General features: G+C 41.3%; 1 protein-coding gene across 2 annotated transcripts in view; it reads right to left on the minus strand.

Moving 5' to 3' along the window:
• The window catches only part of LOC116840018 (tetraspanin-15-like), a 216,745-nt gene that overhangs the window by 87,214 nt on the left and 116,642 nt on the right, over positions 1–12,889 (minus strand). For both annotated transcript variants that reach the window (XM_075062739.1, XM_075062738.1), the window contains exon 5: positions 3,059–3,172. In XM_075062739.1, the coding sequence (XP_074918840.1) occupies positions 3,059–3,172 (114 nt within the window). The remainder of the gene's footprint in view (positions 1–3,058; positions 3,173–12,889) is intronic.

A 12,889-nucleotide genomic window follows, 5' to 3' on the forward strand; every position in this document is an offset into this window, starting at 1 on the left:
CTTTTTAAACCCAGGTGCCCTGATTAGCCTGCCTTGATTGGCTGCAGGTGATCTAATCAGCCTGTCTGCCTTAATTGGTTCTAGCAGGTTCCTGATTACTCTAGTGCAGCCCCTGCTCTGGTCACTCAGGGAACAGAAAACTACTCATCCAGTGACCAGGATACTTGCCCTCTACCAGACTCCTGTACCCCACTGGTTTGGGTCTGTCACATTATGTATAATCAAAGTGTGGTTAACAGTTAAGTAAGGTAAGGCTGCAATATAAGACTTTCATAGGTTCAGAAGAATCATTCCTATGTTAAGTACATTCTGGTCTCTAATCAACAGAAACTGCACAGATTTTTTAAGTAAGGCTAATGATTTTAGTGGGTGCCCCTCTCAGGGTCTCTGGCAAAGGCCATCGCCCCAGTGGACTTTATAGATTTTCTCACTAGCTTGCACTTGTCATCCTGTCCTTTTACTGCATAAGAAGTGCAAAAGGAACTTTCTTATATCTCATACCAAACAGATCAAACATGCACACGCTACTTACCACAGTGAAGAGTGCATCAGAGAAGTTAAAGGGCTAGGGGCATAACATCAAAAATATACTCAACTCTCTCCTCAACATTAAGGGGAAGCAGCCAGCTAACAGGGATGTTGGAAACCTATCTTAGAGGTCTAGAAGTGGCCCAATGGTGCTAACTCAGTCCTCCCCCAAGCATTGAGCCTGCCAGGATGGTCTGAGTTGTTATAGTATCCAGGGTACTCCATCTTTTGTTTTTTGCTGGTTCTTCAGTTAAGTCTGAAGATTTGAGCACACAGATTCTCAATGGAGCAGCCCTGCAGGGCTGCATCTGAGGTGCCACATGTCTTGGATTTTCAAGGGATTGTCCTGATTTTATCAGATCCTACAAGCCAACTTTGTAAGCTGCTGACTAGTCCATCAAGGAGACAATAGATGCTCATGAAAGATAACGAGCTGCAACAGGACAGTGCTCTGACTGTCAAGAGGTCACTGACAGGTGCAGTCAGAGAAACTCCCTTGGGACTGTTACCTAATGTGCTGAAATTACCTCTGAGCCCATTTTCCCTGCCAGCCTGGGACTTCCAGAACCCTGGCTTGTTGAGCCAGACATGCTAGCCTGCTGCAACACAGACCCAGGGTCTGAACCACGCCCCCAAAGCTGCAGGCTTTAACTGAAAACCACTCAGCAGGTTACCTATCTCCAACACCCAGAAACCCAGTTCCCAATGGGATCCAAACCCTAAATAAATCAGTTTTACTCTGTATAAAGCTTATACAGGGTAAACTCAAATTTCCCGCTATCTATACCACTGATTGAGAGATAGGCACAGCTGTTTGCTCCCCCAGGTATTAATCACTTACTCTGGGTTTGTTAATAAACACAACTGATTTTATTAAGTATAAAAAGTAGGATTTAAGTGGTTTCAAGTAATAACAGACAGAACAAAGTAAGTTACCAAGCAAAATAAAACAAAAACACGCAAGTCTAAGCCCAATACATCAAGAAACCGATTACAGGTAATCTTTCACACTCAGAGATGTTTCAATAGGCTTCTTTCACAGACTAGACTCCTTCCTAGTCTGGGCCCAATCCTTTCCCCGCTACAGTCCTTGTTAGTTCCAGCAGACATTTTAGGTGGAAAACAAGTTCTTTCCCTTTCTTCTCTTCTATCCCCTTTTATAGCTTTGGCACAAGGCAAGAATCTTTTCCCTCTCTGGGTCCCCACCCCTCCTTCTAAATGGAAAAGTACCAGATTTAAGATGGATTCTAGTATCATGTGACATGGTCACATGTCCTGTGATACCTCATTCTTCATTACCCAAGGGCTGGCCCACGCATACACAAGAAGGCTTGCAGGTAAATAAACCCATTCACAACCAATTGTCCTAGTCAATGGGAGCCATCTAGATTCTAAACCACCATTAATGGCCCACGCTTTGCATAATTACAATAGAACCTCAGAGTTACACTTCATATTCCTAGTTTCAGATACAAGAACGATACATTCACAGAAATAGGATGAATGTATTCAGTAGGTGATAATCTTTGTAATGATACCTTACAAGAGACCTTTTGCATAAAGCATATTCCAGTTACATCATATTCACACTCATAAGCATATTTCCATAAAACATATGGAGTGCAACGTCACAGTCACTTTGAAAAAAGTTGATGCAGTGTCATGACAAGTAGGGTCCTCCAGATGGGCAACTCTCTGAAATGCAGATGTGATACTGCAGGGGAGGGAGCAGAGTCTAGTGGTTAGAGGGAAGCCCAGCAGACAGAATTCTGATAAAAGCCTGGTCTACATGGGGTGACAAAGAGCTGGCTGAATGTCAAAATATGCTGTTATGCTGAAACTTTAGTTTGGATTGGTTTTAAGAGAGATTCTATAGCCTGGTGATATAGCTACTAGCCCAGCAAGTGAGAAATCTAGGTTCAAAACCCTGCTCTGCCTGGTTTAGAGTGATGTGGGATGAAAAACTGATCTGAATTAAAGGCCAGTACCCTATACCCCCCAGCTATTGAGAGTAACTAACACTACATTTATCTGACAAAATAGGTACTCACCCACGAAAGCTCATGCTCCAATACGTCTGTTAGTCTATAAGGTGCCACAGGACTCTGTCGCTTTTTACAGATCCAGACTAACATGGCTACCCCTCTGATAACTTAACACACACAAAGGTTTTGTTTTCATTCCAAAGCAGAATGAAAAAAATCTGTGACCTCAAAAGTTGCTGTGAAATCGAATTGTCCTCTGGTCTGTTCAAGTGATAAATGCAAGACAGTCAATAAAAAGGCTAACGGTAGAGAGTGAGAAAAACAGACACAAGTAGGCAGGGGAGAAAAAAAGATCTGTTATGTGAGAAGAGACATGAGAAGGCCGTTTAAGAAGGCAGCACAAGCAGAGAAGAAAGCTCTCAGACCAGGAGCCACATTGTGAGAAGCGACAGAGGAGACATGCTAGAAGGCCCTAGTGAGTTGTCATAAGACTGTTTTAATTAACACTCTTCAGTTGCTTCTCTTAACTGCTCAATCTCCCTTACCTTCTTGATACAGCAAGTGTATGGAACCCCGCAAGCCAGAGGACCACTGCCGTTGCATGAATGGTACTGATTGACATCCCAGTCTTTGTATTCATCACCTCCACAACAAGAGAACTGTGCAAACAAAGAAATTAAAAAATGCATCATAATCAAGTGATAAACAACAGCACGTTTGCAGTACGATAAATATTTGCAGCATTTAACTGAAACTAACAAGCAGGGGATTCCTTATTCATGCTACCGGACAGCAGCCGACTCAGAGGTTCTCTCTGACTCTGTACCACTCAGACTAACACAGCCTCATCTAATGTCATCATACAGGAGTTTTCCCTAAGTTACGGCTTGAACTCAGTAATTCTGGACCTACACTACAGGAGCCAGGTAGAATATTTTTGGCATGGTCAGTAAGAATTACAGAGGAAGGATAGGAGATTGTTAAATTCACTTAGTTTCAGGCCAAGTGCAGCATTTACTTTTCCAAACTAAAGCAGCTTTCCAGATGACTGTCCATCAGGATTGTGAGGTTAGGAACAGGCTCAAGCTAGCAAGGCAGCCTTGACATGCCCAAAGCACTGAAGCAGGATAATACGAAAGTTCAAGTAATTTTTTAATACTGAATATTTTCAACTCATCTGTACATGTGCTCTCTAACCCCATCACTCCTCTGGGCAAGGTTAGGATTTCAAGAGCTAGTTTGGGGAACAGACATTACAAGAGCTCAAATTATTTCTTGCTCAATAGAGCAAGAAACACAACTCAACAGAAGTAGGAGTCAGTTTCCTATGAACAATGACAGTTCCACAAAGTCCTTTCGGCAGCTTGTTCCTGAAGGCACAAAGACTTCAGTGTAATATTCACTTGCGGATTTTCCTACAGATATTTGAATGCTACAAGTGTATGCATTTACGTAAAACTACTAGGCACTAGTAGTCTAAAAGACCACATCTCTGTTCATTTAAAACAGGACAAATGACTGGAGAACATGCAGGAACAATCCTGCCAATGACCAAAAGGGACAGATGATTTAATTCTATAGGTCTTTTTAAACTCTACGGTAAGACTTTCGCTCTCCCTTTCTTTATAACAGTATCATATGGGGCTTTTTAGTGTATTAGACTGTTACCCTTTAGCCCAGGTGATTAGCCAATATTTAGGATCTTTTGGATTGTTTCTATTAAGAGAAGAAATTGATGAAAGTCAGGTATTTATTGCAATCTTATTTATTTACAAAGAACATACACAAATTCCTATTTCTCTGAACAGAGTAGGAGTCAGTTTCCACACTTCCAAGCCTCTTTCCAACCAATACTCTGCCTGAAAAGCTCTCTTTCAGGGCCATCTTAACCATTGTTTCTCTTGTTACTTCCTGGCTCTATTTATTTTCCTGCTTCCGGCTGCTTCTGACAGACAATTACAGCTCCACCAAATAACGTCTAGCCCCTATATTTGAATTCAGTCTCCAAGGAAAACCCTTCAGTTCACATGGCTCAGCTCCAACTCCAACCTTGTGCCATGGCTAGTCTGTGATGAAGCCACCACTCAAAACAGAGGAGAATTTAGCTGCTCACTTATTGTGCTTGAACGGAAGGCTACTATCACATCAACCAGCTTGAAGTTTGTCAAGGCTGAATCCCCACTCTGTCACTCCTAGTGCAGAAGGTGGGGGCCTGCAAGGATTCTAAAAATTAATACTTTCCACTCCAGGCTTGCATTAAACTCCCAAGGTTACAGCTTTTCTCTGACCTTGGCTTGGTAAACACTGCCACTGCCCAAATGCAAACCCCTCCCCCCCAAAAAAACCCTTTGAACCCAGGAAGGAGCACTTGGGAATTTCTCCCTGTGGGGTACCATCAAGCCCTTTCACCTCCCCCCACCCCCACTTTTGAGGAAGAGCTGAGAAAGAAAACAAAGGAAATTAGCTGTGGCTACCAGCTAATCAAACATGCACAAACTTCTTAGGACACCAAAAATCCAATCCTGTTCTTAAAAAAAGAAATTTTACTAAAAACAAGAAGGGAAAAAATACATCTGGAACTCAGGCTTTTTGCTAGATCTTAAAAGAAACAATTACAAAAATTAAGCACCCAAAACATCTTTCTTGGGGGTTCAGCTTAAAGGTTACAAGCAAACAAAAGCATCTGGGGTTAGCACAGAGGAGATCCACGAGCCCTAAAAAATAAACAGAAATAAACCTGATCACTTCTAGCTAAACATTTTGATTTACTTACACATCTGGAGTTTAGATAAGTAGTTCTAGGCATGATCTGATAATTTATGATAATACCTAGCTGAAAGCTGCTTATAGCATGGCTGCTCTGTCCCTCCAGCCCAGAGAACAGCAGACAAAGGGAAAGTTTCTTTCCCGCATTTTAAAAAGTTCTAGCCTTCCCATTGGCTCTTTTGGTCAGGTGCCCACTTTTTTTTTCCCTTCACCTGGGGACTTTTTAACCCTTTATAGGTAAAGCAAGTAAAGAACAGCTACCAAGAGGGATTTTACAGCTAACTGGCTGGCTGTCCATCAAAGAGAGTTATCCCCCCCCCCCCCCCCCACTTTATTTATCACAAAGTTGGTTTATGATTTCCCATAAACCAAAGATATACTCCCCTGGCAGCCACCCAACTCCAGCATTAACAACACTAAATGTTTTCCTGCACACTGCACTTGAGTGCTAAATACACTGATTTTCACAAGCAATGACTTTTGACTTTTCATTCTATTTGGCTCCCAAGGACAGTGTTATTTTCATATTGCAGCTTTTCAGAGATTTGTAACAGAAAAAGAATGTGCTGGAGTGAGTTTTAATTGACATTCATCTTGCAGATGAAAATGCAAGAAAGCTGCAGAAGGGAAATGTTTTTCAATAAATTACCGTAAGTTTTACAATAACTCTTCTCCTCTCTCCTCCCACTCTAGGGCCTGAGAATGAGATTGCATGGGCTAGTTAAGTGAAATGTAACTCATGATGATTGTCAGATTTATTGGGATTAAATTAATCTTTTTTAGTTAATTTAGTCTAGAAAGAAATTATTTTCACAAGACTTGTAAGTGAATTTAGTGCTGGTTAAAGGGGCCAATTTGACAGCCTGAGAGACTAAAACCCTGTCTGTATTCACAGGATAGATATAGCATAGGGAGTAGCACACCAGACTTCATCACTCTTTCCTCCATCAGTATGTCTGGCCTCTGAATTACAGGGACCACCCTCTGGGATCAAGAGGACAGGTCGGTCTCCATGACCCAGTCAAAACCTGCAAAGACAAACAATAGTAATTGGGACCAGTTTTGGAAGTGGTTTTAGTGATGTGGTCACCCATCCCCCCTGGTCCCACTGGCAATTAAGCTCAAATGAAGTTGAACAAGTCAAAGCTGATGACTGAAAATGGTGCAGAATTGAGACTCACAGTGCTGCTTGTCCTGATAATTGGCCTCTGGCTAACCTGGCCCCTCAGAAGTGGAGCAGACAGCTGGAAATTGGCATGCTGGAGAACAGTATAGTAGCTTTGTTTGAGGCAAGTCTATAATCCAAATTGTAAGCCAACTGTGCACCTTTGGAGACATTTACATTGAACCAATGCTTCTCTAATTAGTATCTTTGTTTTCTCTCTCCAACTCTGATTTTTCATATTTTCTATGAATATGACAAACAGCAGCTGCAGATTGGGTTGTTTTTTGTTTTTCATTTCCACGTATGAACAGATCTATTTCAGCACAGGAAAAATCAGGCTCGTTCATCTTTCATTCAGGCTGATTTAATTAGAGGCAACTAGGATACGTCCTTTATTTCTTTCCCTTATGAGCACAGGCAAGAGTTTTCATTTCATTGTCTTTAATGAATGTATTTCTCAGTTTTCTCCAACACCTAAGCTAGCTGATCCCATTCCACAAAATGCCAGTCAGACTCCACTCTCTAATGGGGATTTCTCTCCCCAAGTCAAACTAAATTAGAGATCAGATTTACAGCTAAATAGAAAGTGGTTTTACTTTTTTCATATTCACAAAATACAAAAGAGTTCAAGGAAAGATGTTCTGTTCTTTGCAGGATAGAACAAAGCTCACACTATATCATGTTTATTTAATTGGGATGCAGACTGTTAAATGAGCTTGCTTGTTTAAATTTTTACCCTCAAAGAAATATCCATTTGCTGCTGGTGGGGAAAGGTGTCAGACTGACAGTCTTGGATAACTGTCCTCTTATTACCCCTCCAAAGGCATGGTACAAATAACAAGTGGGCAAGTGTTCTGTCCTTCCCATACTGCCTGGCCAATATATTCAAGCCTGTTATGGAGAGATAAAAAAGATACTGGAGTTCACTCTCTATAGTCCATTTAGCTCTTAGCCTCTCTGCTCAGATTACATGCGGTGGTGAGGAGTTTAATAACTGGTGTGTGTCCACTAGCAATTGGACCGAGACCATCAAATTCATTGCACCCAGGTCGCTGAACAGGTTGAGTTGGTCGTCATTTTAATTAAATGCTATTTGTCCAACACAAAGGGAAACCATGTCCTTCCAATGTGAGTGATGCTGTATTTTAGAATAAGAGAAGACAAAACCTGTATAATAGCATCTGGCAGAAAGCAGGCTTCTAAAAGTTTAAACATGCAGTACACAGAGAACAAAATTGTAAGTTTATAACTACATACATCACACGGTAGTATAAGCGACATACTTGCTCCCAGCGTAAATCAGGAGTAGCTCCATTGATGTCAGAGTTTACCAGTTATGTCAAATGAGAATTAGGACCACTTTGCATTCAATATTTTACCCATAAGAAGTGTTCATTAAAGTTGCATAATGAATACATAATGAATATAGACGTTATACAAGTGATGGAATCCAGAAGTCTAAAGATGGGGCCCAACTCAAATCTCATTTCCAGACATGCCAAGACTCTGGGAAAAATTCAGAACTGGATTTGAACCTTGAAGTTCTGGTCTTCCCCTGACTTTTTCTTTTTTTTTAAATCCACGGTCTGTAATACTAATATACTTGGTGAGACAGCTACTTATACAGCCTACTCACTTTGTTCCCTTATCCATTTCCAGAATCACTGTTTTGACTTCACCCATTTCAAACATGCCTTTGTGGTTATTCTTATGGTAAGCATTTCCCACCTCCATAAACAAAATAAAAGTAACGGCAGTGAACTAGCTGTTCAATCAGTTGTACAATCCTGGTTGTTTAAGAACAGGATAGAGCCCTATCATTCATATGTTTCCCATCAGCACCACATGACATGAGTGTGCATATCGATGACCGAATAGATGTCTGAAAATGCAGACCTCATGGCCCCCTTTGGTGCAGCAGAGATCATGTCCCAGCGAAGAGGTTACATGGATTGAAACTTTGATTTGATCTCTCACCCTCCAAACCCAAAAGCAGCTAGCTTTTGTGCTAACACCCCTCTAACTGAAATTTCAAACTTTGTGGAAGCTCAGATTTCAAACATGCTGAAAGTGGTAAAGAAGTGGTGCACCTATGAGCCTGCAAGGAAAGTTAAAGGGGGTGAACTGTCCCTGAGTGTGACATTTTGCTAAACTTGGAGTCTGCACCTACGTCTCCCAAGCAGAGCTGAGTGAAATGGATGAATAATGTATTTGATGAAAAAATGTAGTTTTGGTCAAACCAAAACAATTCCTGAATTTGACACAAATAGTTTTGGCCATTCACAAAGTGGCCAGAAGAGAAGAAGATGGGGAGTGACTCTGCTGCTGCTGTTCCCCTCCCCCAATCTTTGTAACAATTAGCCCAATGATTAGGGCAGTTACCTGGATGTGGAAGAGGCAGGTTCGAATAACCACTCTGGAAAATGGACTTTTTCAATTCACCAAAAATTCTGAAAAATTCTATGTTCAGTTTGATCTGACTTTTTTTTTTAAAGAAATGTTCAGACCCACCCAAAAAAAAGATCATTATTTGCCTAGCTTTGCTCCCGAGTCCCAGCTGACAGTTCTGACCACTAGACAACACAGCTCCTGATTTCATACTCCTGCTGCTGAAATTGGCTGGGGAGCCCTTGTACCAGACAGTGGCTGTGCAAATTGGGGCTACCTAATCCTGAAGAGAAATGAGCACCATGTGCTGAAAGGCTTCAGGCTGGGATGTTCACAGGTGTCCAAGGAAATTAGGTACCCAACTCCCATTGACATTACAGAGTTTTGATTAGAACATGACTCCTTGCTTCAGGTACAAGGCAGCAGGTTAGCTCTGGTCAAACCTGATGTTATCAGCAAGCAGCTGATCAAGAGGGACACAAGAGTTTTAGATTTCTTAGCAGAACATGAGATGCGCAAGCAGATTAGCTGGACTGACATTTTTGAGGAGTGACAAGGTGCTGATACCTGTTCAGAGAATAGGTTAAGGAAATATTCTCATGTCCTTAAGATGCTTAACAAGAGATGATATTTGGTAAGTAACAGCTTTCCCCAAGGAATTTCAACCCTGTAAACTTGAGACCTTCTTCTCGCTGACAAGTCAGTGGCAATGATCAACTGTATTTTCTGCAAACATCTCTGGTTCTCTTTCAGGAGAGTGGAAAAAATAGGCTTTTTAAAAAAAGCAACAGCATAATCCTATTTTTTCTTTCTTCCCTGGCTTATCCTTAGCAATGCATGTGGTGTTTGAAAGAGATGCTCATATGTGTTTATGTCCCAAACTTGTGTGCTGTTTCTTTTAATACAGAATGTACTTAAGAGTTTGATCCAAATTAACGGCGCCTCATGAAAAACATATCTTCCTCTCTTGCCTAAACAGTGTTTAGATTATAATCCAAACTTCATGGCAGATACCTCTCAGTTGAATCCAAATGTTCTCCAAAGTTTTAGAAAAGTTGCGATCTGGACTCCCAAAGTGTCAAAGAAAAGATAACACCACATTTATCACCTCAAATATGTTTACACAGACTCTGAATTCCAGTTTATAATGTCCATTTTGTTTTAACACTATTTTTTTTAGATTCTGTTTTGAAAGTTGTATAAAAAGGTGTTACTGTGATTCTTGCTTTGTATAGATATTTGACAGAAGTTTTTAATGGTTAGTTGTAAATGTACTGCAAATAGCAGCTCTTAAATAAAACGACTGTTTTGATCAAAAGAGCCAGCAGATCAATGAGATCTTCTGATCAAAAACCCAGGTACATCCTGCTGTTATGAGATACGAGTCTGGTATAGAGATGAGCTCTCTTCTTGAGTACAAGACTTTGTAAAAATGCAAGGATGTTCTATTCAGGATATTTTAGAGAGAAATAACGTGGAGAGATCTGTTATCAAGAGCAGTAAACGTGGGCTTTTTCACGCCCCCCCCCAGCTTCACAGAGAAAAACCTCAGTTTCAAACCCACACAAAGAATTCGAGAAATACTGAACATAATTTCTTTTAGAGACACTTTCAAGTCTTCTTCATTCATTTACCTTCACAGAAAACATGTGTAGTTGGGAAATGTTTTGGTTATGACTAAGGGCTTGTCTACAAGATGCTGCAGTGTGGTCTATGGGGGTGTGATCTGTAGAGCATTAATATGTTGCTCGAATTGCCCAGGTTGTGTTGACGTAGGACTACATTAATATGACCTCAGTCCCTTTTAGTTTGTGCCAGCAGGGGCTAGCTGGGGCAGTTAGGACGCAATGCATTAGAGTGTTCTACAGTTCACAACCACATAGCTCACACTGTGGGATTGTGTAGATAAGCTCTAAAACTCATGTTTCCTCTTAAAAAAACCTTGTAAAAACCTTACAATCCCTTAATGCTTAAAGATGGCATAAGCCTCTTTTGAGATGCATGTTTGCAAATATTTTGTCTAAATGCAAACCTGCATACAAAACCTTCCAGATACATGTTATGTAAATAGTGAGATGGTTATATGCGACACATAGACACAATGACACAACGACACATAGACACAATGCTAGAATTGGTTACTAATAGAAGAAGTCACTGGAGTATAGGATATTTATATTAATTGGGGTATTAATTAGGTATCTGGCAATGCCTAAGCAACTCCTTACTGAGCACAAAAAAAGACAAGAATCAGGACTCCATGGTTTGGTGTGAAGAAAGGACAACAGCAGCTTTGATGATTGTGATAGGGCTCTGCCCTCAAGCATGCCCCCTTGTGGCCGTGCAGGTACACTGCACACAGCCCCTCAGATTCTTTCACTCAACTACCCAGACTGAGGCTAGTTCAAGACAGGTACCCCGTCCATGGGGTCTGATTTACTAAGTCGTTCTACAAAGTGTAACTCATGTTGTTAGTTGTGCCAGGTCTCCATGCTCTGGGTCAACATAAAAATCCTGGCCAGCTCTTGTTCCAGTTCAGGAATGGAGCAGATACGTGCTATTGTAACTGAAGGTACTAACAGCATCTACTGTGAAACACTAGTGTACTTAGACCATATATTTCAAGTGAGGATACATAAACAAATCTTGGTAAATAGAGAGAAACAGTGGGATATAATTCAGATTTTAAATTCTTAATATTCATTAAATTTCTCTGCCTCAAGCCAGCTCCTTGAATGGCGCATTTTAAGTAACTGATTTCAACACTTGCTTTGATTTCATAGAATTTAGTTAAGATTACTCACATTGCCTATTTACAGAGCCGGCACTTCCATTTAGGCGACCTAGGCAGTCGCCTAGGGCACCAGGATTTGGGGGGGCAGCATTTTGCCATCCTTGGCGGCAATTCGGCAGCAGGGGGTCCTTCCGCGCTCCGGGTCTTCAGCGGCAATTCTGCGGCAAGTCCTTCACTCACTCCGGGACCCGCCGCTGAAGTGCTCTGAAGACCAGAAGCGTGGCAGGACCCCCCACCCCCGCTACAGAATTGCCACCAACGACCAGGGGCGTGGCAGGACCCCCGCCTAGGGCGCCAAAAACCCTGGCGCCACTCCTACCTATTTATAAACTCTTTATGTTATCCATGAAAAACTGAACAGCACTCACCAACCTTTAAAGGAAAGTCCTTTCCCCCCCAATCTATAAACTATATCATTCATCTATGATATGTTGCAAAATGTAGCCTGGTCTATAGATGATGAATAAGAATTCCCAGTTATCACTTTGAAGATTGACAGGTCCTTGTCCCAAGATCAGGCCCAGTACTATTAAAATTATTATACAGTTGGGGAGCCCAATGTGCACAGCTGCAACACTCACACTATAGGAACTCGTCTATATTCCCAAATAAATAATTTATGAATCCATTTAGCAAAGTCACAAACACTCTAACTCAGTAAGGTAGGTGTATATCCTGTGGTCTCTCCATCTTCCAGAAGCTGGTGGTAGCTCTTGTTTCTGTGCTTGGCTAATGTCATTATAGACAAAATTCCCCCTTACATTTGACTTCCAGTTCCCCAAAACTTATGGGTTACCTAAGTTTATCTATGCCAAAGTTCGCAGGCCTCAAGCATGAGGCTAGCTGCTGAAGCCAATGTCTTATGGGATACAGGCCTGTAGATTCCTTGCATTACTGCTGAATAAAATAAAGCAGAATATAATGCAAAGCAATGACTAGAATAGAGGTAAGCTAGCCCACTGGGCTACAGGAAGGACTCACTTCTAATTTTGAGGAATGATACTCTGGTTGTAGTTTACTTAGAGATGTGTCCCCTCTAGGGTAGATGCCACTTTTAAAGTTTAATTTCTGTTAAAAGCTTCCACAGAGGGGCATCCGGAAGTGATTAGAACTGAAGTCGCCACTGTTTGTGCTTTGTTTCATTTTGCTTTTACTCTCCTACCCCTTTTCATTTAGTCATAGTTAATTGCTGTGATTGCTCTGCTTAACTGTTGGGTGCCCTAAAGCAGGGACAGAACTGCATGTGACATAGAGTGAAAGTCA

The sequence above is a fragment of the Chelonoidis abingdonii genome, chromosome 2 (assembly GCF_003597395.2).
Source record: "Chelonoidis abingdonii isolate Lonesome George chromosome 2, CheloAbing_2.0, whole genome shotgun sequence".
Taxonomy (NCBI): domain Eukaryota; kingdom Metazoa; phylum Chordata; order Testudines; family Testudinidae; genus Chelonoidis; species Chelonoidis abingdonii.